General features: G+C 43.4%; 1 protein-coding gene across 2 annotated transcripts in view; it reads right to left on the bottom strand.

The window, feature by feature from the left end:
* DEXI (Dexi homolog) overlaps positions 1-26,164 on the bottom strand; it is a 171,276-nt gene that overhangs the window by 115,513 nt on the left and 29,599 nt on the right. For both annotated transcript variants that reach the window (XM_086941418.1, XM_086941417.1), the window contains exon 2: positions 14,789-15,388. In XM_086941418.1, coding sequence (XP_086797544.1) covers positions 15,071-15,340 — 270 coding nt within the window. In that variant the 5' untranslated portion in view covers positions 15,341-15,388 and the 3' untranslated portion in view covers positions 14,789-15,070. The remainder of the gene's footprint in view (positions 1-14,788; positions 15,389-26,164) is intronic.

The raw sequence follows: 26,164 nt of genomic DNA, 5'->3' as shown, positions 1-26,164 counted from the left end.
GAGAAAACAAGCAATGTAGCTATTATGATGAATTAAAGGCCTTAGAATAAACTAGACTGACATTAATGAAGACAACTTTATGAATACATGAACAGGACAGACAAAACAATAATGTAGAAATTCCTCATACTTGTTTAAATTAAGTCATTTTATGTGTTAAGAAAATGCACATTAACATTACAGTGTGTAATGTCAGCATTGCCATTGAGGAGAAATACAATTGCTATAATAAATTGTGCTTCATGAAGTTTTACTTTAGTTATGCTTCCAAATACTGAACGATGTATTAATCCTGTAACATGAGAAAAGTATTGAAAGAGTAGAATGCAAATGGACTACAAGATGCTATACATTTTGTATGAGTGGTTCATATTAACATAATGTAGTTGCACTTATTAATTGACCTGAATGAACAACTAATGGACTGTAATTCAGTAGAGTGAAATTCATATTTTAGCACGATTTAAGCATGCACAGGCTGAGTTTCATAAAGGTATAAAACTTTTCCTTCTAGCATGAACAAATGAACTGAATAGCTTGAAGCCTAGGAGAACTTTTTTGAGTTTCTACTAGTGCTCGAACACTCAATGATTTCTTTCACGTTTGTAGCTTACTTCATCAGACTTGCATCGAATGTGTTGCTTCTAGAGTACATGCTTGGGAAAGGACTGACAAAGGATGAGAGCCTGGACCCGCCTGCTTCCTAGATGTCACAACCAACTGGATGATTAAAGACAGTGGTTTTATGGAAACTGCAAAGTAATGGATTACTTAATCTTACAGATTTGAATACTTTTACCTACCACATCATCTAATCCTATCGAAACTGACCAATGGGACAAACTGGTCCGATCAAATTCGGTGATGTCAAGGGGTGTAACCATAAATCGATGGAGTATAATTACCTAAATTGTGGAAGGGACAGCCCCCCATCTTGTTCACCTTCTCGACTCACCTTGTGGTACAGAGACTGATAATTTGGACTGCCAGAAACTAACTTGAACTGAGACGTATTACTGCATTGGAACCTTTCCAGCTGGAGGGTTACCGACAACAGTTGTGGCATTGACGCTGCAGTACGGGCAGGGACAGACGAACCTGTTCATGAACTGGAACTGGTCATTCGGCGATTCCTGAACTTCTATCTATGGGGTTTGTATGAGGATTATATGCTTTAAAAGACTCATTTCCCATTGTATAATCTCCCTCGGCTGAGGAACAAAATACTTTTCAAAATGTATTCTTATAGCTTTATTAATGTTTATTAAATCTCTATAAGTCTTAAACTAATTTGGCATGAAAAGTTTTTGAAATGCAATAAAGATACTAATCTGAGATCCTTATTTCTGCTAGTTTTGTTTCATTAATTTGTTATGGTCATTTTATCTGTTTCCAAAGGCACTAACCTAAACAGATTCTGCCTAGACAATATCCTTTTCGTAGTGAAGAAATGCTAACTATTATTTTCTCCCAGGTCCTCAATATGACAATAGTTCATCCCCTAAATATTCTAGTCCCTTTCAGCACAGAACAAGATCTAATGAGACCAATGTGGTAGCTGAGGTAAATCTGGGAAAAATATGTTTGATGTAGAAATTTATTGAGGCCCAACACGTCTGCACTACAACACTAGTAACCCAAAGAAGAAACTTTTTTTTAAGCAGCACCAGATCCTTAATTGGACACAAACTACTTTAAAAACAAATCAAATTTGGGAATGCAAACACAAAGATGGTGGTCTGCTCCTAGCAGGCCACCATCCCTGTGTTTACGCCAAATCACAAGGAGTTTCATATAGCAATCTCCCTGATTAACATTTATTAGGGAGCTTGGTCGGCTACCCTTCTGCGAGTGGAGATTTGGAGATGCAACCTATTGGTGCGAAGGTCGCACTACAAAATGAAATATTGGTCTCTAAAAGTCAATGCGGAATTCACAACCACTTTTTGCGATCAGTTTTTTATTACTGCTGGACATACATCTTCATGTCAAGTCACTTTTAAAACTCTACTCCACTCCCGATAATAAACCCATAAAGATTATAGTCTTTTTAAGAAACTCATACTCCAGGAGGATCTACAGGTGTGCAACAACCAATGGAATGCTGGATTACTTCAACAATGAGGCAGGAGCATGCTGAACAGAACTCTGAAGCACTTTCTCCTTTCTTCTATGAAAATGAGAACTTTTGGCGTGTGATTGCTGATGATACTAATCGTGATTGCATGCTACACGAGTGCTAATTACCAATAACAATTACTTTAAACAGGATATCATTTGCTTAGAGGTCTGAGTGCATTTCATTTTGGTGTCGTATTTTTATTTCCTTCCGTGTTACCAAATTACTACATTTACAAAGATCCCCCAGGCACGGTCATTGATTATGTGCCAGTTTCTTTCGGCACAAAAATGATTTGAGGCGTGGGAACCTACTGTATGTGTTGACAGAACACTCCTCATAACTTTCTCCAGTATCCACGACAACTGGCACCAAATTTGCCACTACACAGGCTACCTTTGTGAGTCCCAAAACGTAAGTAATTTATTATGCATGATTATTTAAAACTGTTGCATTCAAAACATTACAGGATGATATCAAAAAGAATAGCATTAGAAAAACCCCATAATGTGATATTCTTCTTAAAGGTAGGAACGGTCTGTGGCACAGAAAATACTAGGCAATCTGGAAAAAGTTTTACAGAGGACGCCCCTGCTTCATCAGTGGAGTTCTACAATCCGACCCTCCAGGACTTAGCGATTTCGCGGTTTGCCGCGAAATCGGCACTTTTGTAAAAATGCTGCGATTTTTACAAAAGTACCCGCAAAATTGTCACTTTTGTAAAAATACCGCAACTTTTACAAAAGTGCCCGCGAAATCACTTCGGTGAATGCAGTTCGGTTTTCTGCTACAGGACACTGCCACCACAGTTTTACGTGATGTATTCAAGGCATGGGCAGGAGCCCACTGCCTACAATGAGAACATGTTTGGTGCAGAAACAACACGCAAATATTAAGGCAGTAATTTTTGATGTAATCATGCCCACCTGCAAGCACCTGGACGGATGGGCTGAGCGGAGGTCAGAATGTAGAAATGAGATGAGCTAATGTCGTCCACTTTTGACCTTCTCGGCTCCCACCTGCTCCTGAACTAACTTGCTGTTGGCAGTCTCCAGCCCAAGCCAGGTGCTTTCTTTGACGACAGCCATGTCGCTTCTGCCTCCCATGCGCTATCCCTCCCGCTACAGTGGCCGGATGCCACCGAGTGACTGAACCCGTTCCAGGCCGTGGCCTGGAGGGCACGCTGGGCTGGAACCGTATCTACAGAGACATCCAGGGCGAAGGGGGTGCTTAACGACACACTGAGCTCTACAGACTGCCAGAGGAGCAATGAGTGAGTCGGTGACCTTCTGAGGTCTGCTGGGGCAAACATTTGTCCAGGCACCAAACTTAACTAAACAAATATTTAAAAGAAAATGGCCCACAATTGCAAATCAGGCCCGTCTTGAACCTGTAAAGACACTCTCTATGGGAATTTGCAAGGGATGGGAGACTGCATGCATTTGTGTTTGCAGCAGGGACTGTTTTTGGCAATATCAGGGAAATCAACAATAAAAAAACAGGCCACCTAGCCATAAAACAGGCCCATAAACGGCTCCATAAACCTGCCCATGCAGTGATCTGTCAGATTAGCCTACAAAGCACTGCACGATTGACCTATCATTGGCCAGTCCGACCCTGGAAATGTTCTGTGCTCCGCATGAGACCCCAAGCAAAGGTAATGATGCAATCGTAGTGTGAAGAAAACTGAAAGAGGTAGAACAGAGTAGTCAGTGGCAGGGTGAAAAGAATGGAGATGTTTCGAGAAAGGAGTGGGGGTTGCGCACAAAGAACAGAGTGAGGAAAAAAGTTTAAACGAGAAGAGATGCGAAATACATTTACAAGTGAAACAAAAAGAATTGATATCGAAAAGAATAGGGAGGTTCTACAAAGAAAATAGAATAGTTCAAAGCGGATTGAGAGGTGTGAGACAGAGGAAAATGGCATACAGGGTGGAGGAAATAGAGAGGAGAGGTGGGACAGTACTGTGGAAAATCGTTTCCCAAATGTGAAAAGAGAGAAAACTGTACTTAGGAGAAGGTGACCTAAAAGCGTGTTAGGGACATTCCTTTTTTTATTTTTAAGCAAGAGATTCCCGATTTGGCTTCCTCTGTTCCATATCCCAGGTTGCCTATTCAAAGTGGAATACTGTGCTAAAACAGTTTCCATTGATTTAATGCCGAAAATGAATGATTATGAGTAAAATAAAGGGCCGCAAAAATGCAGCTAAATTTCCATATTTGTGCCGCTAAATTTGCTAATCGATGCCGCTATATCCTGGGGGGTCTGGGCCCATTCAATGTTAAATAGACTCCTAACAACATGGGCTGCCTTCCCAGAAGCCTTTGCCTGTACTATTTGTGACTCCCTTTTGTCCGAGTTTATCTTGACAGAGTAGGTGTCAGAAATTAGAGGGGACTAGTGCTGGATAATGCCCTATCGTCCTTCATACCTGGCAGTGGATAAGTGAGAAAGAAACAAAGATAACATGAAATACTTCAGAATTTAGTCATGTAAACATGAAAGATTACTTTCTCAAGTTCTTTCAAAAAGACAAGGTGTTTCCAAAAAAACGAATGAAGAAAATGTATGTGACAATTGTAAAAGAAATAGGCGATAGCAGAGAAATGTGTTCTATTCTTCCTGCAAGATTGGTAATCAAAACAATAGGTTTATTAAACACACATTAAATGTGATGTATTGTCTGCAAGTAGGTGTGAGAGTACATTTATGCTAATTACACTTGTAGGATAATTACTATTTCTCAAAAAGCCAATACAACTGAATTATTAGCCAGTGAACATGCTGGCTTAGTAAATTAATATCTTCCAAACTTACAATATGAGATCTAGGATAAGTTGTTTGGAACTAAAAACAATATTTTCAACCAGGTACTCGGAGGTTCTTGTACATGTTTGAAAAGGGTGCACATTTTGTTTATTGATTGGCACATCCAGTATTGGGTGCAGTGAAGAAATAAGGCTTTTGAGCAGTGTATTTGGGATATAGTGCTGCAAAACATGCCTTACAAGTACACTTTTTCATAATTTTCTAGTGGTAATAGTGTGGTGGACCCTGTGGAAATATTTCTATGTTGGAAATGTGTTTAATGGGCCTTTAATGGAGAAAACTGCAATGTTTCAAATAGTAAATGCATTAAAGTAGAAAACAAAAAGGTAACAATGAGATTTAGTCTTTGTAAACATTCCCTGCATCATATATACACGCCACCCCTTAGATATTTTGGTTCCCTTGCTTACATTTAATTTCACACAAAAAAACTGCATTACATTGTAAAATACTAGGGAAAAAACAGGACACCGTTTTTGGACTTGTCTTTTAGAACGTCTCTCGTTTGATTTTGTTTATTGTGATAACTTCAAAAGCACTATTGCATACTGGCTTTGCCTTCATTTGTGCCACCAAGCTCAACTACAAACTAACTGCGAGAAAATATTTTTAGAGTTTTCTATATCGCGAACAAGATCCAGAATAGGGTATCAGAGCGCTTTACAAAGCAAAGTAAGTATAAAACATTTTTGCAAAAACATAGCAGAAAAAGTAAACAAAACATTTTTATACAAAGTACGTGGGTAGCAGAAGCGTTAATAGAGGAGGATTGTTAGGAACCGTGGGAACAAGTTTGGGTACAAGTAAGTCATAGATGGCGATGGAGTCATTAAGGAGAGTGTAGAGACAAGAATAATATAGTAGGCTGGTATAGTGCCTTGCAAGTCAAAGAAATAGCTGGTGTGATAGTGGTCCCATTTAGTGAGGCATGTGCGGAATTAAGAGAGGAATTTGCTCATCAGGAATGATTTTGCTTTCCTTTTGAATAGTGGTGTGGAAGAGATTTTTCTGATGGAAGGAGGTAGCGAGTTCCATATTCTTGGTGCTGCTCCGGAAAATGCTCTGTTTGAAGTTTTTTTCTTGCTGAAGCGAGAAGGTTTCAGGAGTAGATTGTCGGAGCTCGTAGAGTGTCTGTTTCCTCCAGATGAAGTACGTTTCTGGGAAAGGTACTGGGGGTATTGTGGTGAAGAGCTTTATGAGTAATGCAGGCCATCTTTAGGTGGATTCTAGCTTCGTAGGGTAGCCAGTTTAGCCCCTTCAGGTGTGGTGATATGTGGTCAAATTTCCTAGATCCAGTTAGGAGTCTTGCTGCTGGGTTGAGACAGGCTTTTAAAGGGGCTATTGAGACTTTGGGAAGCCCCGAGAGGGTAGTACATACGTACTCCAGCCTCGAGATGACTAAGGCCTGAAATGTAGTTTTGAGGTCAGGGTTCTCGACAAATGGTTTAATTTTTCAGAGATAGCGAGGTGAAAGCGGTCTTTTTTAGCCATAAGGTTGATGCGAGTTTGCATGTTAAGTTTCTTAACTAGTGTAACTCCAAGCGATTTGGTGGAGTCCACCGGAAACGGCGTGCAATTTAGAGCAGTGATCTTCGTGGTCCAGTTCTTTATCTCCAGAGAGTTTTTAGGGGGGGGGGGGGGGGGATTAGTAGAAATTCTGTGTTTTGTGAGTTTAGCTTGAGGAAGTTGGTCTTTAGCTAGTGAACAGTCTTTTCGAGAGCTTGATTCATCACCTTTATCTCTTCAATGGAAGTGATCTTGATGTAAAGTTGAGTGTTGTCCTTGTACATGTAGTAGGAGATATTCGCCTGCTGTAGTTGTTCGGTTAGTGGTTCAACATAAAGGTTGAATAGCGCAGGGGATAGGGTTGATTCTTGTGGTACTCCTAGTAGGTTGAGTGAAGAGGGAGAGATATTTTTTATTCACCATGAACAATTGCGTTCAGTTTTCCAGAAAGGATTTGAACCACTGAAGGACTGTGCCAGATAAACCCATCCTGTTCTTAAGTCTTCTTAGATTTTTGTCGTGATTGACCATGTCAAAGGCTGAGGGGAGGTCGAGAAGGACTAGTAGGCAGGTTTCATTACGGTCAAGAGCGAGGAGGGCGTTGTTTGCTATTTGCAGAATCGCTGTTTCTGTGCTATGCCGAAGTCTGAAACCCGATTGGCAGTCGTTCAAGTAGTTTGAAATCCTTGATGTGTTGATTCAGTTGTTGCTGAACACACTTTTCCAGGCCCTTGGCTAGCATGGGAATGTTGGTTATAGGTCAGAAGTTATTAGGGTCAGATGTGTTTGCAGTCAGGTATTTTTTAGGACAGGGGTGACTTGACTAATTTTAGGCAATCCGGGATGCGACTGACTTAATGAGGCATTGATGATTTTTGTACAGAGAGGGGAGATGATATGGTAGATGTGGGGTAGGCAGTTTGAGGGGAGAGGGTCATTGAAGTGGTTGTTGGGTTTGATAGTTGCTAAGGTTTTAGTGATGTCATTGAGATCGTAAAGTTTGAAGGTAGACCAATTAGAGTTATTTTTGGACATAGGTAGATCAAGATGTTCAGGATTTTCAGCTTACGTGTTCTTTAGGGTAGATAAGTTGATTGCTGCCGTCCATAGCTCAAGTTGGAAGGAAATGGTTTTTGCTGTGAAGAATGAAGAAAATTCATCACTAATAAGCTGTGCTTTCAAAGTCGGGAGTAAGGTTTAGGCCAATTTGTCAGATTGTTGTTTTAGCATTTCAAAGAGTTTCTTCGGTCTATTTTTTGCATTGTCTAGTTCTGCTCTGAAGAAGTCTTTTTTTGATTGTAGAATACTTTTGTTGTAGGAATTTCTGGATTTCCTAAGTAGTTTGAGTTGGAGGGATGATGTCGCCATTTTTGTTAAGTTAATCTTAGTTTGCGTCTCTCTTCATTCAGGGCTCTGTTGAACCATGAGTTTTTGTCTTTGTCCGGTAATCTTTTAACCTCTTCGCCGCTAATGACAAGGGTAACTCGTCATGCACTTTTCATTGATTTCAATGGAAAAACAATGAAGAGTAAAATATTGCCTTAGCAGCCAAGTGGTTAAGTTTAGGTGGGGCTACTTGATCAAAGACTTTGGTCATCGTGGAGTTGTAGTGAGCAGTGACGTCTGACATGTTATTGGGAGGAGTGATTACTTTCTCACAGTAGGAGGCTAGGTTGTTCCAGTTGAAGTTTTTCATGTCTCTTATCCAGTGTTTAGGCTCGACTTGCTGCGAGTAGGTTTTCTTTCCAGCGGAGGGAATTTCGAAGGTAATAATGTGATGGCTTTACCAATCACAAGGGGTGATCAAGATGGATTCAATCATTTTTTCTTTGGAGATTATTCAGTCAAGTGTAGCACCTTTGGAGTGAGTGGGCTTTCAGATGTTTAGAACAGTTTGATGAGGGAACCACATTATTTTATATAAGGATTTTCTCCAAATATAAACTCACCTGAAATGGACTATAATATGGGTCCTGGTACTCTTTTTTCATTCTGACCCCTCGTTCAAACCTCAGACTGATATTGTTATCACAATTATTTTATCAGTTTGAAAAGACTACAACAGATTCAGAACTCGGCTGCCAGACTAGTCTTACATAAAAAAAAATGAAAGCCCTGCATTGGGTACCAATTGCCAGAAGATCAATGTTCAAGCTGCTTTGCATACCCACAAAGCGATACATGGAACAGGACCGTTCTTCATCAGGAATAAAATAGCAGAACACTTTCAACAAAGGAACCTCCGCTCTAGAGTGGCACCCCGCTTCAAAATCCCAAGATACAAGAAAAAACAATGGGTGGCACATCCTTCTCTGTTCAAGCAGCCAAACTATGGAACTCGTTACCCTCAACATAAGATCTATGATAACCACCTTATCTTTGGAAAACTACTCAAGAATGGGCTTTTCCTCACATAACCACCATATGCAAACAGAAATATACAGCATATTCCTCTGTATATAAGCATTTATTTGTAATAATGATATGTACTAAATATGTGTAATGCTTGGTATAAACAGGTAGAATAATGGTTTTAACCCCTTAAGTGCTGCCTCGGTGCATTGGCCGACGGCAGCACTACCTCCCCAGTGCTGCGCACGACCATTGGACGTCCATTCAGCACTAGTTCCAATGGACAGCGCAGCACTGGGGAGGAATGTTTAATAGCATCTATGAGGTTAAAAAATATAGATATACATTAGTACTCCTCCACTATCATTCTCAATCCAAATAACTGAATAAGGTATCCACCACTCAAATTACTTTCGTATTTCACTATACTAAATTACCACTAATCCTTTATGGGTTCCGGAATAGCATGCCACTCGCCTCGTCAGGGGTAGTAAGCGCTATATAAATGCAATTACAATACAATACGATGTTTCCGGGTGTATCTTTTCCTCACCATGTAAAGGATAGTTAGCGCTGGTAACTATCCTTTACATGGGGCTGGTAACCTGGTTTCTGTTGAAAAAAAAAAAGCAAAAATGGGTTTACAAATGGTGTGGTGTCACCACCAGGGCCTGCATTAGATATAGGGTCTAAAGTCCGTTTGCAGTAGGCACACACTGGAACAGTGCACCCTATTACAGTAAATGGATTGTCCTCAGCACATCTGTGAACTCATGCATAGCCTGGGGCACCACATTAGTGAAAGTTGAACAGCCTGTTTGAAACAGATTGTCCGGCCAACCCTTTCCCTCTTAATGTTTGATTGAACTGTTTAAAATAATTTTTGATTAAATCAGTAGGTTGCCCTTAACTGTACACTGTTTGGTCTCTGCCGATTGTCTAGGGTAGTTGAAATATTAATTGTGTAATAATTTACATTTGAGCTTTGTTGTTCTTTCCATTTTCTTTCCTTTTCATAACTTTTTGAATTATTTTGGGAGTTGAGCTTTTCTAATTGTTAAACATCTTAACCGACTTCAACAGCACCGCAGCCCTGGTCTCACCTACTACCCTGCTTTGTGCCATCAGTGACTCCACTGTCTGCACCGTAAGCCGCGGTCACCGCCCTCGAATACACCGCAGTCGACTCAGTCGACGGCAGCACCATCGATTCCGACATCGTCACCCAATGCCGCCTCCTGCACCGAAGCCACGTTCCCCACCTCTTGAGGAGCACAAGACACCAACCGCAGTGACACCGCAGCCCCGAGTCAACTGACAGCAGCGCCACATAGACGCCACGCCACTGCCTGCACCGAAGCCACGGACACCGCATCGTGAAGTGCATGACGCACTGCCCGTGACGACAACGCAGCCCCAGCACTGACGAAGTCAGCGCTCCTGACTTCAACTTCACAGAGTTCAATCTGAAACACGTGTAACTTTAAGGTCTCACCAATTTCTGCACCGACCTGCAGCACCAACGCCTCAAGACTCCAGCGACATCTCACCGCTACACTTCACCGTAAGGTCCTCGAGGCCTCTTCACTCCCAGGTACTGTTTGCGGGTCTTCCCTAACAACGCAGCCGTCCCTCAACTCCATAGAGTTCGGACTGAACTGTGGGATTTATTGGTCGCGATCCTGCGATAGCCCCAGTTGGCGCTATTGACTTCAAGGAACTGCATTTTTGCTTTATTCTTAAGAAATTCATATATTCGCTTGTGTATGTTGGATTTTTGTCATTTTGGTCTTCTTTCGATTAGATAAATATTGGGTATGTTTCCAAACTGGTGTGGTGTGTATTTTATAGTGTTTTCACTTTGTTACTGTGTGTGTGTTTTGGTACAAATGCCTAACACTGCTTCTGAGATAAGCCTGACTGCTCAAGCCAAGCCACCAGGCAGGTGGGCTGGGGATATCTCAGCTATGTACTCCCCTTACCCTGACTAGAATGAAGGATCCCTACTCAGACAGGGTGCAAGTCACTGCCAGCTAGAGACCCCCACTTCGAACACAGATTTGACATTAATTTCTGCAAATCTGCCCCCCATCTGCAAGACAGTAGAAGGGTGGACCTGCTGGGAAAATACGGGGTTTGGGGGTGGAGCCCAGAAATGATCACCTGAATCTCATGTGGGCAGGTCCCGCAGAAGTATGACCTACAAAAGGGGAGGGTCACTGACTTCCACTGACCCAGGTGCTCTGTAAGTGGCAAAAACAGGCAGTGGAACCTAAAGAGTGCAAGCAGGGAGGGCACTCTGCCTTGGGGTTCTTCTGAAGAAGGACCCGGGATTAGAAGTGGCAGGCGCCCAATCAGGAAACATGCACCAAGAGTAAAAGTAAACTTTCCCCAAGCAGTGAATCATTACAGGTATTAACACCTTGGCTGCTAAGGGGTTTTCCCGCTGGGTGCTGCAGATCATTGTTTCCCATTGTTCATGACAAGGTCAACTCGTCATAAGCACAGGGCAGGTAAAACCCATGACAAGTTGACCTTGTCAATAGCAGGGAAGTGGTTAATGAATGTCACTGTGACATGGTACCTTCCTTAGTGGTATTAATAATGTTGAATTGCATGAAAATGAAATATTTCTGTTTTATTAATGTGGTAATACCCTGACAAAACCAGAAGGCCTGCCTTTAGCTGCACCCTACTTTACAATGTCTAGTGTAGGTGGGGGTGCGGGTGTCATGGTCTTAGGGTACAGGGCTTACTAGGAGAGTGAACTGTTCGGGGGTGCTGCCATAGCTACGTCCACCTGCATCACACATATATATTTGTAAATTAATGCATAGTATTGAGTAGTGTGTGCATAATAAAATACTTTTCCTTTTCACAGGTAAAAGCACTGACAGGACATCGGATTATTAGTTGGTGATATTGCTGTGTACCTGCGGACTGAGGTACCACCAGTCCATGTCACCTCCTAGTGTAGGGCTTGGACCGCTCTGCCTCCCTTCCCAGAGAGAGTCAAGTGCTACAGTGGGTTCTGGGTCCTAGGAGACAGAAGGTTGCGGACTTACTAGTTGTGAAGGATCCACATCTTGCACAACTAATAACTCACTTTTCTTGCAGATAGATGCTTAGCAACAAATTCAGAGCTTGAGAAAATAAAAGTATGTGTGGTCGATCAGTGAATTACATTTACACGGGTTAAGCTCATTTAGGGATTTAATAAATATTTTTGCCTTTTTCTGGTGTGTTCAAACACATGCTGGGTTTCAAATCAAAAGTATGGAGAGATATCAACAGATATACACAAAGTGATATGAATGAAACGACATAAAATAGCTAAATAGTATATTTTCATAGCTAAATTAGGAGCCTGACACATTCTTGTTCATATTTTAATTTAAGTATAATGTCAGTACATGAATGAAGTAAAGGTAGTCGAAAAGGGAAAAATACAGCGGTATCAACTTCCGGCAGCCTCGTGCCCTCTATCTGACTTCTGCTGTTAAGGTAAACAGTAGATAGACCAAAGGGCCCGGTGGCTGAGACCTGGGCACAGTCAAGTATGCAGTAAAGGAAAGATTCACTTTAACCCCATTGTGAATGCATGCACGGGCAGAACATGCCTGTAGTGCTGAAATGCCTGTGATCCAACCTTTGCTGTCTCTCGGAAGTTCATCTCCCGAGTACTATACTTGAGGACTCAAATTTAAAGTTCTCCTGTATAAATGTGTACTAGCATGTCAGACAGGTGCAACGTAGGACCATCGCCCCACTGGGCCAACTTTGAAGTAGAACCTAACATTTACCAACAAACAGAACAGAAGGAAAGAGCTAGCATAACAAAAATGTTAGTTAAATTAAATGAGACATAAGGCTGCCTCCTAAGAATATTTACATTCACTGGGCCATTGAGCAGTTACAAATAGGAGGATCCTTAAAAACTGAATTTTGCACTCGGGTAATTGACATTTTTAGAAATAAATATTTTATTTTTGATGTTAAATATGTCTTTTTACATGAAATGCTTTTGACTGTAACATGTTATTATCCTTCTTTTCATTCTGCAAACCTACCTCGTTTTCAAACATATAACAATTCAACACTTTGAAAACACAATTTACACACTGTGTGGCGTGAGACATAGGTGGCTTAGAAAACATAGCCATTTACCTTTCTGTCCAATTGTTAATGGTTTCTTTTGCCGTAGTAACCCTGCATTACTAGAAATACACGTTTTGGCTATGTCACAAAGACTCCAAAAGACTCCTACTGTACCTTACCAGTGGCATAATTGTGTTACATGTTGAGAGCTACCCTGCGTCAGGATTCATATATTTGCTACTCACATGCCTGGAAGAGATGAATGTTAGGAGTAACTTAATTGGGTGATGTTGACAAATCAGTAAGTTGAAAGAATCAATTCAAGATGAAACAAATGCGTTTTTCAGAAATAATGTATTTCAGTCTTATACCCTTAAAGGTAAAATACCTCAACTTTCTCAACAGTTCAGGTTTCGATTCAGAGTTGTCTTGTGTGCTGATTGTTGTTATAACACACACTACTATTTATCTCCTGCATACTTGATATTGTCAGGGTTCTCTCATTGTTATGGTTCTCTCTGCAGATAAAGGTCCCCATACTTATTTTCTCTACATACAAAATCCTTTTATTATGACCCAGCTTGGTCAAAACCTCCTGCCGCTAAACATCACAAAACTGACTTTGCAGGACCACACAAACTCTCTATCAACCTCCTCAACCACGCAACTCGATCATGTATGATGAATTTCCAAACAAATGCAAAGAAAGATAGCAGGGCAATCCTCTGTCCGTTCTCTTACCAACACCTACATCCTTTGCCCTACAAACTACTTGTCCCATCTCACTCTTTGCGCTCTCCTTTCCCTCCCTCCTCCCTGGTTGGACCTGCACCCAATTTCCTGTTGCGTTCCTGCCCCATATGATGATGAGCTGTGCGGCTCAGCGCAGAGTCAACAGCCTGTTTTTTCTTTCTTTTTTATGACTGAGCCATCCAAAGTTCATACATATAATTCAGAACTTTTCTTAGTTAATGCATAATCTTTAGACAGAACAAGTATAAAACAGTGAGAGCTAATCTGTGCTCACCGTTTTGAAATTGTTCTGTTTAAGTACATGCATAATACTGTATGAACTTTAGAGGTTTTAGACACACAAAAAACTAGGCACTCATCTGTTCGCTGACCCAATGTACCTGATCATGATATGGCCCCTGGTCTCAACCTCATCTACTTTAAACCGGTTGTTGCACTCTCCATTCTAAATGTGGAGAAAATTATTTGTTAACTGATAGGTTTATTTCTAATACACATCTGTGCCTGTATCCCCGCTTGACCTGTTCCTGTGATTGGTACGGTTTCCTAAATTGGTTGATCTGTGGGTTTTAATAGCAGTGTTGATAAAGGATATTTACAACATCAATGTGTGCTTCAAACTCCTACGCATTAAAGGTGGATGTTCTGAAAACATTATCCGGTACATGAGAACCAAATGTGTTCACCCTTGCCCCTCTATACTTACACAAACTTGTTATTCGGAAAGTAATGTTCAAAACAGACTAAAGGGGGAGGGACAATATGCCACATGTACTGGTGGGAGCACCCCATATAATTTACCACATACATACTCCTCCTTTCACTGCTCATTCAGCCATATACTACTGGGTACCTCCGAATGTCGCTCGACAAGAGTGCCCATACTTAGGTTTCTAAAGAAGGAAGGGTGGATCTGTTGGTATTTCTGCAACAGCCCCATTAAGAGAACGAGAAAAAATGGTCCTTGGTTATGCTCGCTGAGCTGCAAAGATGAAGGATAATATTCCAGGATAGCATGCCAGGACAACTGAACTAATGACGAGAGGCAGATACTGTACTCCTAGGTAGATGATAAGTTCTCAGTGTTATTTCCACAAGTTTAAGGCCACTTGATGAAACTGAGAGACTTACTGTGCACTTAGTTTATTGCAAATGAGCCATCCGTTCAAGAATTGGGAAACCTCCACAACCACAACAGTTTCATGAAGCAACGCCCATTCCTTAAAAATGATTTGTCAATTTCCAGCTCCGGAGCATCCCTCCACAGTTCCACCCGACATGAGTCTGTGTTCTTGTTGATTTTAAGCAATCCTCTGCAAAAGCTTCTAGGCTGTGCAAAAGCAGCATGGTGGCATTGTCCTTCTAAATACATCACGGAAAACAAAGGGAAAGCCTTCTTTCTGATTTTAGAGTTCATTCCAAATAGCCATCAAACACATCCAGTTCGTTGTCCATCTCATAAAGAACAGAACCAGGGTCTGAGAGTACCCCCAGATCTACCAAGGCCTGATCCATGTCTTCAGGAAGAAATACTATCCCTACATTGAGGACAATGTACTCCATCAGGAAGGCATAATACAGAATCAGAACATTAACAAAGAACAATCCCACGTAAAACATATAGGGCGGCTCATTTAATGCAAAGCCAGTGGAATCCAGGTGTGCATAAACTGCGACGGGCATACAGAGGTGCAGGGTCAGTGCTGAGCAGAACCAGATCCTCTTCGACTTCTAGTAAAGAGAGAGAAGGTGGAAAGGCAATCAGCGTTCATGATATGGTAAGCAACATGCCATATAACAGAACATCAGAAAGGCATACAAAAGGAATGTTACTTGAATTTATTACACCATTATGTTTCTTTTCGGACACGCAGCATGTATACTTAGGAGTCCAACCCGTGAAGTGGGCTTGCCAATGTTTACAATGCAGGTGAGTTGGTGTACAGTTTTGTTCTTCTGCTAGTTGACTGACGGATGGATCCTATACATACTATTTTAAACAGTAAATCTTCAATGTTACATTTGAAAGGATTTTGCACCATTTTGTAATTAGTTTAAATAATAGAGTGATTGTAATTGTATTTATATTGCACTTACTGTGAGAAGTTGGCCTGATATATAATGTTCACTATTCTAGTGAGCACTTTGTATCAGTCCAAACAACCCTTATTGATGATTGGTTGTAAGTCAACCTTATAGACCAGCTATCCTAGTAGCATGGATACGAGCAGTCTAAGGCTAAAGACTCGAGAGGGCGTGTTAAGCCAGCTGTTATACCACACATGTACCCCTTGAACACCCAGTGAAAGGACACCACACAAGTGTTATGAAAATAAACAGTGTATTTATTAAGATCACAACAGCCCTGTACTCTTTATGAGGACAGGGTACTAAGCACAAAACAAAACTCTTACGAAAATACTTAAGTTAGCACAGTATATACAAATGCCCGAGGGGCACGGAAAACCATATACTCTGAAAGTGGAATGCAAAATTACTAGCAGGTAAGTACAGTACTAATAGGCTTTGGAATCGCTAGGTCTTGACTATAGAATCTTCAGATTACTTCTAGGACGCCTAGGGGACTCGGGTGCAGAGTGTGCACTCTCACGCGGGATGCGGGACAAAGTCTATGGTAGCTAGATTTCACAGAGTTAGTGTTCTCGGGCGAACCCGACCTGGTAGGAGGAAAACGAAAGTGGATTCTGACCCTTGGATAGTGAGGCTATGCTGGGGCACCGAAATGCTGAAGTTACCTAGCCCAGGGGCTGCAGCTGCATATGTCTCAAAAGACGTCGGGAATCCTCGTAGACGGACCAGGAGCCTGGAAGAAAGATGCTGGCAGGCGACCAGTGAAGAGAGTTCGAAGTGATCCAAGCCTGGATCTCGAAGATGGATGACACCTGAAAGCAGAGGGGACCAAGTTCGTGACTACTAGCCAGTAGTCAGGTGGCACCAGGAGGGCACCGGGTGGTAGTCACCTCGACTAGGTGAGTGGGTGACGCTGTGCTCTGCAGATCTCACGGACCAGGAGGCGTTGTCGGCGACCAGGATGGAGGAGCGAGCTGTCCCACGATGGATGAAGCTGTCGGCGTCGCTGGACCCAGGATTGGGCAACGAAGCCTTGGCAAATTCAAGCCCACGCGGTGGACTCAAAATGGCGTCTGGAGTGGACCAGGAGGGTCCGGGGTGCTTCTCTTGAAGAAGGAAGCAAGGGCCAGTCTGGAGCAACCAGACCAGCAGCAGTGATGTCGTCGGGCGTCGTTAAGAAGGCCACAAGCCAGCCGGCTAGTAGCCAAACAACGCGGTGAGCAGCAAAAAGCAGAAGGGCCCCACGCAGATCGTGGAGTTGCTGGAGGGCTGATCTTCGGTGCTGGAGCTGCTCAGGGTTGGGGTTTCTCGGACCCCAAAGCACTCACCAGTGGAAGACTCGGTGGGCTTGTTGCAAAGAAGTCGTGCAGTCTTGGCGATCGTCGGTCCCTCGAGGTCTCGTCGCACTCAAGTTCTCAGCTTTGCTGTAGAGGTGAGTAGAGGTCAGAGGTGCCAGGGAAGCCGGGTCTCGTCGAGCTGGGTCGTCGGATTCTGGAGGAAGGACTTGCAGCAGACCGCAGTGTTCTTAGGATGGTGCCCGCTTGATGCAGGGTGACTACTCCTTAGCCACAAGGGAGAATCTTGAAGAAGAAATCTTGATGTCCTTTCGCAGAAAGTCGTGTCTTGATTCCAAAGATGATCTAATTTGAACAGGGGGCCCGCTCCTATCTTTATACTAAGAAAAGGGGCTGACCCGGTGACTAGGTCCTGCCTATGGGTGGGACTAGGAGGGGGGTGGTTACACCCCTCTCCCATGCCGGACTTTCCCCAGGCCAGGGGCTGGTATGCCCCTGGAACTGGTTCTGACCGGCCTATGCGTAGTGAGCACCGGGGTGCCGCTCAGCAGTCACCTTCCTGTAAAGCCCTGCCTACCCAGGATACACAAAACTCTGTCTGGGACGGTGCTAGCACCGCCCTCGACAGGAAACCCTTTGTCTAGGCTCCCCTCGCTGGAAGGACTCCCAGCTGCAGGGGGTCAGACTTGTGTCTGTGGTGGCAGCATCCATTTTGTGGAGCTGAGGCTTCAGTTAACTTTAACCGGGGTTCACAGTTACATACATGTTGTGTCCCTCTAGAAGGGTGGAATGCTAACCCCGTCGCCAGAATTGGCGAGGGGTTAGTATTCCAATTCGTATGACACCTTACTCGACATGTTTTGATAAAGCAATACTAAAGATAGCATTTAACCGCGAGGATTATAATGCACTTAAGAGTATATGGTATGCGATATCATGGAACAGCTATTAGGACTTGGTTCCGCAAGCTGCAGACAGGCTCAGCTCATGCCAGAGCACCATCTCACACGATTCCAAGCACTCTGCCTTCAGGATTGTCAAGGCCTGCCATAGGAGTGACTGATAGGAATCTGTGTGTCCATTTTAGGGTTAGATATAGGTATACTATATCTACAGCAAAGGGTGATTACACGACTTTGCCCCAGCTGTCATGCAGCCAGTTGTGTCAAATTTAGGAGGCCAGCCAGGGGTGGCATAATACATGCTTCAGCCCCTGGTAGGCCCTGGGTACACCTATGCCCTGAGTTACAGGGTCTGATAAGGTGGCCCAGTACCAATTGGAAATGTACCTAGGGTACATGGAATCCATTTTACAGAGAGAGCAGTAGGCCTGGGGTCCTGATTGGCAGGGCCCCAGGTCGACTATGTCAAAAACCAGCTAAAACACAGGGCAAAAAGTTGGGGGCAACCATAGTCAGGAGGTACCTTCCTACACTTACTACCCCTAAAGAGGAAATGAAGTGTTTTGAGGCAAGCAGCACTCTACTCTGGAACCCAAGATTAGAGGTTACTAGTTAGCAGATTAGTAATTTTCTTTCTTTTCTTTCCGTATTAGTTGCGTTAGGTTTGTGCTCTTGATTTTTTGTGTGTTTAGTAGAGTTTTAGAGTAGGGATAGGTGCATGTAAATGGATTTTAGAGGGGAAGTAGTAAGTTTCTTTTGTAAGAAGTGACCGTGTGTGCCAGTAGGATGACATGGCTAACAAAGGAGGGGAAAGTTTGAGAAGGATGTGTGGAAGATCATAATAGTCAGAAAGGTTTGGGATGAGTCAGAGAGAGGAGGGATGGGACAAAGTTTGAAGGAACATTTTTAGTATCAAAAAAACATGTACCTACACATATGCACAAGCCACATTGTAAGTTTGTATTGGCTGGAGAAAAAGCCTCTATATAAATACGGAATTGTGCACAGAATCAGTAATATCCAAATTATCCGATGTGCACAGTTTTGTTGTGGATAGGCAGGCAACGTTTTCATAACATTTCTCAGAGTTTTAGCAGCAAGAATGAACCCTTATGTATGCACCAATATGTAAATATAAGCAATAACTGTGATATTGTCTAATATACATGCCTCTTGTGGTGTAATATGCTTTTTAGCCTTATATGAATGTGTCTGCTTATAACAGGAAGTTCAATGTACCACTTTATCTTTATCTATATCTATAAATATAAAAACAATACCCTTTCAGGCTCAGAGTGTCAAATACATTATGCAAAATAGGAAGCAGAGAACTGTGAGTAGTTCCCTAATTTAGGTGGAGAGCAGCTACTATGTAGGGCACCCTGCAACACCAGCGACACTCTGATGCTGCCCGCCTCAAATGTCTTTTTCTAACAACGTTTTTAAGCATAGGATTAGTACAGTGCCATCCACGCCGAGCTAGATCGGGACAACGCCTTTTGCCATTTATACAGCAAAGTCTTTAAGCATAGGATTGGCAAAGTGCCATCAATGCCGAGCTGTAGAATGACGAAATCCTTTTACTACTCCAGGCACAGTATTACAGCTTTGTATTGGTAAAATACCATCCAAGTCAACCTGAAATGCATAAAAGCAACCCCTGACGTGTGTTTCGCTCTTATTAGAGCTCTTCAGAGAGGTATAGCTTTATCCAGACACAAGGGAGCCCCCAGTACAAGTCAAAACAATACCCTTTCAGGCTCAGAGTGTCGAATACATTATGCAAAATACAAAGCAGAGAACTCTGGTTATTTCCCAAAATTAGGTGGAGAGCAGCTCCTATGTAGAGCACCCTGCAACGCCAGCGAAACTCTGGATCTGCTCACCTTAAATGTCTGTTTTTCTAGCAAAGTTTTTTAAGCATATAAATATATATATATGTATATAAATGATTTCGCAGCAGCAATTGCCACAAGGTAGTTGCAGTTAGGCCCGCTTTTCCAAAAAAATAGCTTTTTTGTTTGCTAATATCTCCTTTGATGAATCTTCACAAAACTTTCCCAAAAGAAAAGTTCAACCACATCAGCACGCAACCTTCTGGAAAGTTTTGGGGCGAACGGTCAAGCAGGGGCCGAAAAAAAGGGAATCTCAAAAAGCAAAATGCCCATACATTTCTCACTGACTTCTTTAGGCTGGGCTACAGCAAAAATGGTTGAACTGAATTATACCACATTTGGCAGGAAGCTAGATTGTGATTTGGTGTAAATCTGTTCAGTAGTTTTTGAGAAATGAAATTCTGGGACAAAATTAATTGTACATCTGGATGGTTGAGTCCAAAAGAGTCTCGAAAGACTCTCGCTGGAGCGCAAATTTAAAAATAGAGTGTTCTGATTGTCGCAGGGAGCCTTATTTTCCTTGGGAGTGAGCACTCTGGTTGCCAGCACATTAGAAAAATGTTGCTGTCAGCAGTTACAGGACTCAGTCCTCACTCCTAAAATTAAAATAGGAAGATAGTATAAAAAGGCAGAGTAGGGATATGCCGACCACTTAGGCCCCATGGAAGGGACAGAGGGGCATCTCCAATTACATCATTGATGACATCCTGGTGACATCATCCAATGAGTGTGTTAGTTTGTTTCACAGTTTCCTTAGTGGTGGGTAACTACCATATTACTTTTCTGCCTACTTTTGTACAGCACGTTTCCAGCTAATCAACATAAGTGTGCACAAAAAGGTTGAGCTCCTAATGCAACTATAAGTCGTACCCTTGGCATGCACTGCCAAGTACCCCACATATTACATCACACAAGACATCTTTGATGACACCACTGAAAATATCACTGCAATATTTGCAGTAAAGTTATTGATGAGAAAACTGCATGGCAGGGGTGCGAGTCATAGTTTCTTGAGATAACTATAACTGCTGAATTTCTATGGCTTTGTGAGTGTAAAATCTGAAAACAAAAAAATATATACATATATATCCAAACCCACAAGTTGCTGGTTAAAGAGAGCCCACAACAGGTAAGTTCTTTTGCCACCATTTATTGCTGAGGGGTACAGCGAGGACCAGCTGCCTTGCCTTACAAACTCTAGTCCAGCCGACGTGTTTCGTGTCTCCCACACTTCATCAAAGGGCAATGGATTTCGCAGGGCTAACATCACAGCATTTACCTGGCATCATCTTTGTACTCTAGACCCGGCCTCAGTGGGCGTGGCCACAACTGTGGCCCGATGGTTCTCGTAGTGCCAGCATCTTGCTACTGTTAGCGGCCGTGATTGTTGACCCCAAATGTTCGATTTGAATCCCAAGGAGGTGATGAAACACAGCTTATGTCCCTGCTGCACATTATCTTCCCTCAGAAACCAGCTCCTGTTTCATAAGGGGCGGCATCATCGCAGGGGTGTTACACAACACCAGGGCTTGCTCCGCACCTCAGGTAAGCGGTCAAACATCCAAACCCATACATTGTCTGTTAAAGAGAGCCCACAACAGATAAGTTCTTATGCCAAAGACTAGAGTTTGTGAGGCACGGCGGCTGGTGCTCGTTGTACCCCTCAGCAATAAATGGTGGCAAAAAAACGTACCTGTTGTGGGCTGTCTTTAACAGGCAACTTGTGGACAGACAGACAAACACATTCACCTAATTTTATTACTGTTTTGTAGCACTGGTTTGCAGTGTCCACATAGTACATAACAATACACGCAGAGTGTTTGCCTTCAAATGTAAGTGCAGGGCCGCCATTTAACAACTTGACCAGATACAACACTTTTTAATAAGGACGCTTACTCTGAACTTTGTGGTCTACATGAACTTTTGTTAGGGCACTTGGGGAATATTATGATAGTGGATGGTCGAAATGCCACCTGCTATCTCGGCAGTCAGGAGACTGCGCGACAAGCAGGCAGCAGTCCAACCTCCCAATTACGATGCAACGTTGGGCGGGTAGTCGCAAAGTGCTCATTTTCATGGCTGCTTGTGCTGAGTCCCAGGAAAAGGGTTGTAGCACAAGCTGCCATGAACAGGAGCACTTCCTGCGCATCCATGGACTGTGTGCCCTGCACCATGTGGTGCATGACACACGTTGCATGGATAGGAGTGGGGGCACTACATGTGCACCCAGGGCCACTTTTCAGAGGCCCACAACGGACAGGAGCCCTGTTTGGGGCCCCCAAAGTCCATTCACTTGGGGTGTTACCTCCATAAACAGGCTGTCTGAATGGGATATCGTAATCACAACGGCGGTGCATGGCTCAGCACTGCCTCCATTCAGGACAATTCCAACAGCCACTCAGTTGCGATCTGAGATCCTGTTGGAGGCGCTTGTCTGTCCTCCGACAGAATATGGTTAGACCGCCCGCATTGTAATGCAGCGGTTGGACTGAGGGGCTGTCAGCGGTGGGACCACGACCGACAGCCAGCGCCATCGTAATGAGGCCCTTAGCGTTTATCTCAAAGAACAATGAATAGAATAGAATATCTTTATTCGATTGTTTGCATGTAACAATCATAAAAGAGCATTTCATACAAGTTAATCCATACAGTAATAAAAAAATAAAAAAAATAGGAAGAGTGGTATTACAACAAGACATTCACAAGCATATACACAATAATATGGTTAAAAAGAATAAAATACATTAGAAGTAAGAGTACAATCAGCAGCTGAGTTAGTTACCCTTCCATGCTTTTTCTGTGTTTAACTGCAAGTTTTAAGAAGCTACATACAAACATGGTACATTCACTATTTAACATTTGAAGGTGACACAGTGCAGGTCTGTATTGTACAAAATTCAGGTGCCTAAGTAAAGGTTTTAAAAACAAGTTACGGGGGGGGGGAGTGTATAAAATTGACAAAAAAATAAAAAGTGTGCCAGATCTTGCGGAGACTTATTGTCGCAGCCGCAAGCTGGCAACACTTGTCCTCTATGCGCTCCACTAGGTACAGCTAATAAAAAATGAAACATGTTAAATCGGAACCTTGTTAATAAAAAACGGTCATAACCGGACATGGGCCAGGACAGGTAGGGTTCCATATATAAACAGGTTTTGGTTAAGGCATACTGTCTCACACTGCTTTTCTTGTATTCGTTTTCCTCCCGTGTCATGCACCTGAACATCATAAAAGTGTTCCTAACAAAGGTTACATCAGTTTTGGTTATTGTTTCGGGGGATAAAAATAAATCTGGTCGACCTAGTTCTAAAAGCCACATTCTTACATATTTTAACCATGGGATCTTAAGTCTACCATCCCACTGTAGTGCCTCTTGAAGAATGTTTCTGGTGAGAGGTATGGCTGTGTTTAGCCAGCTATTCAGCCAGCATAACAAAGGATTCACGCCCAGCTTATCACTTAGATGTGGGATGCCAAGTTCCTCGTGTACCGGGAAGTTGGCCGTCCCCCTGGGTAACCTTAGGACCTGTTTTAAAAAGTTATTCTCCGTGACTTCAAGGGCACCTAATGATTCTGATCCCCATATTTCACTTCCATAGCGTGCAATTGCGGTGCTTTTGGCTTGATATAATTTCAAGACAGCAGCCACCGGACTATTGCCCATTTTTCTAGTGAAGTCCAGTATTGCTGCGTTGGCCCGCACTACCTCGCCCTTTTTCTTTTGTATTGCTGGTGCCCAAGTTAATTTGTGGTCAAAAAGAACACCAAGGTACGAGAAAGTCTTTGTAGTGGGTATTTTATCTCCATTTACAAAGTGAGGATATACTTTTTTTGGAGATACGCCTGTCGTCATTGTAAAGGATTTCGAGTTATTAATGCTCAGGCCACGGGAGTTCATGAAGTCATTAAAAGAATCTAGCAAGATTTGGAGACCGAGCGCCGTTCTAGATATTAAAACGGCGTCGTCCGCATATAATAGGACCGGTATGCCCTTCTTGCCGATGTAAGGAAAGTCTGTACCAGTTTTTAGTAGGTGCTCCTTCAGCTCATTAATATAAAGATTAAAAAGAAAAGGGGCAAGGATGCACCCTTGTCTGACACCTCGGGTTATTCTAAAATCTCTGGTTACCTTCAAGTCATGGGTGTAACGGACATTTGCTCTTGTGTCCGAGTGGAGGTCAACAAGAAGGTTGACCAGGTTTTGTTCCACCCCCATTTTTAACAGCACCTCCCATAGCCTGCCTCTGTCTACACAGTCAAACGCGGACGATAAATCCATAAAGGCCATATGGATCGTCCCTTTTCTTGCTAGGGTGTATTTACTGTTTATTAAATATAGATTCAGACATTGGGTTATCGTGGAGTGGCCTGGTCTGAATCCATATTGTATTGGAGACAGTATGTTATTGTCGTTAGCCCAGACTGTTAATCTGTTTAGGATAATACCCCCCACCACCTTTGTGACTGAGTTAATCAGGGATATGGGTCTGTAACATGTAACACTACCACGATCACCCTTCTTAAAAACAGGGACAATGGTGGAGGACCCCCAGGCTTTTGGGCAACCAGCCAGAATACCTGCATTTACAACTGCGGTGATGACTGGTGCCCATGGGAGAATGTTTGATTTGAATAGGTTGGGTGGTATACCATCGGGGCCAGGTGCTTTGTTACAGGTTAATCCTTGTATCCCCTTTTCTACCTCCCCCACTGTGAAACACAACACATTTTCATCAGAAGATTTAAAAACAAAGTCTGCTTGCAAATTATCACTTTTAAAAATTGTGCTGTAATGTGACATCCACTCTTCCTCCGGTATATTGGTCCCGACAATAGAATTTAAGGGGACGTCAAACAAAGGTTTGTTTACAATGCTCCAGAACTTGGAGCTATTACCCAGAATTGCAGGATCGCATAGCTTCTCCCAAACACCGGCTTTTACTTCTTTTTTCCGGGCTGCCAGCACTGTCTTGTAGTTAGATCGCAATGACTTAATAAGAACAGGGTCTCTTGGGGTAGCCTTAAGTGCTTTTTTTAGGTCTCGTCCGGCCTTTGAGCAGGCTTGATCAAACCACCCTGGTTGGTGTTCATGTCGTCCCTTTGTTGGTACTGACAGCATTTGGCCAATTTTCTCAACAACAGCAGCAAAGGCAATCAGAGTAGCTTCGGGCAAAGTAGATGGAGAAACACAAAGATCTAGGTCATTACCGCAACTAGTGGTAATTGAGTCATACAGGGAATCGCTGTTAACCTTTGACCACTTCAGACGACGATTTCCGTTGATGGGTTGAGGGGAATCCTGAATTGCATCCGCCACGACATTGATCGTTTTTTGTAGCATTAAGTCTATGGCGGTTATTGTGGGAAGAGGGCTGTTGGTGACACCTTTCAATCTGGTAGCTGATCTTGTGGTCACGGGGGTATTTCGACTTTTACTCATCCTCGCAACGTTATTTTCAGTTGTTGGCAATATTGCTGAATAAAGAAGTAATAGCTTGCGAGTGCAGATGATTTAGATTAGCATTGGGCGTTTACCTTGGTTGATGTCAGCTGGGCAGGATCTCAGGGGGGTGGCCCCGTCCCGGACTCCTCGGTCCCCGGAGGGCCACAGAGGGCCCGCCCTTTGCCCGGGCTTAGCCCGGCGCTGCCCCGCGCGCTCCCGCGATGCGAGAGTTGAAGGCTGCTTTTAAGCGCCTCCTGGCGCGCTCCGCCTCAACGCGACTTCCGGTCGCGGAGGCTGCTGGGAAGTGTAGTCTTTCCCTCACCCCCACTCGGCGGAAGCGCAGTTGTTGTGAGGCTGCGGCGGGGGGGGGGGCGTGGGGAGGTACTCGACGGTGGAGCTGCAGCAAGGTCGGCGGCAATGGTGCTCCTGGGACGGCTCCGCTGGCTGGGATGGCGACTCTGCTCCTGGTCAGTTTCTGGCGTTTTGGATATTACCCACTCCTTTGAGGTTTGAAGGCTGCTTTTAAGCGCCTCCTGGCGCGCTCCGCCTCAACGCGACTTCCGGTCGCGGAGGCTGCTGGGAAGTGTAGTCTTTCCCTCACCCCCACTCGGCGGCAGCGCAGTTGTTGTGAGGCTGCGGCGGGGGGGGGGGGAGGTACTCGACGGTGGAGCTGCAGCAAGGTCGGCGGCAATGGTGCTCCTGGGACGGCTCCGCTGGCTGGGATGGCGACTCTGCTCCTGGTCAGTTTCTGGCGTTTTGGATATTACCCAATGAGGAAATCAGTATGGGGCGAAAATCATTTTCTTTTCTTGATGCATGGGCTATACATCATATCATGAAACAGCAAGCTAAAATGTTATAAGTCCAACCACAATGTGCCCTA

Source organism: Lissotriton vulgaris, chromosome 10, assembly GCF_964263255.1.
Source record: "Lissotriton vulgaris chromosome 10, aLisVul1.2, whole genome shotgun sequence".
In the NCBI taxonomy this organism is placed as follows: Eukaryota; Metazoa; Chordata; class Amphibia; order Caudata; family Salamandridae; genus Lissotriton; species Lissotriton vulgaris.
Note: the sequence above shows the minus strand (reverse complement) of the source record. Positions and strands in the feature narration are given on the sequence as shown.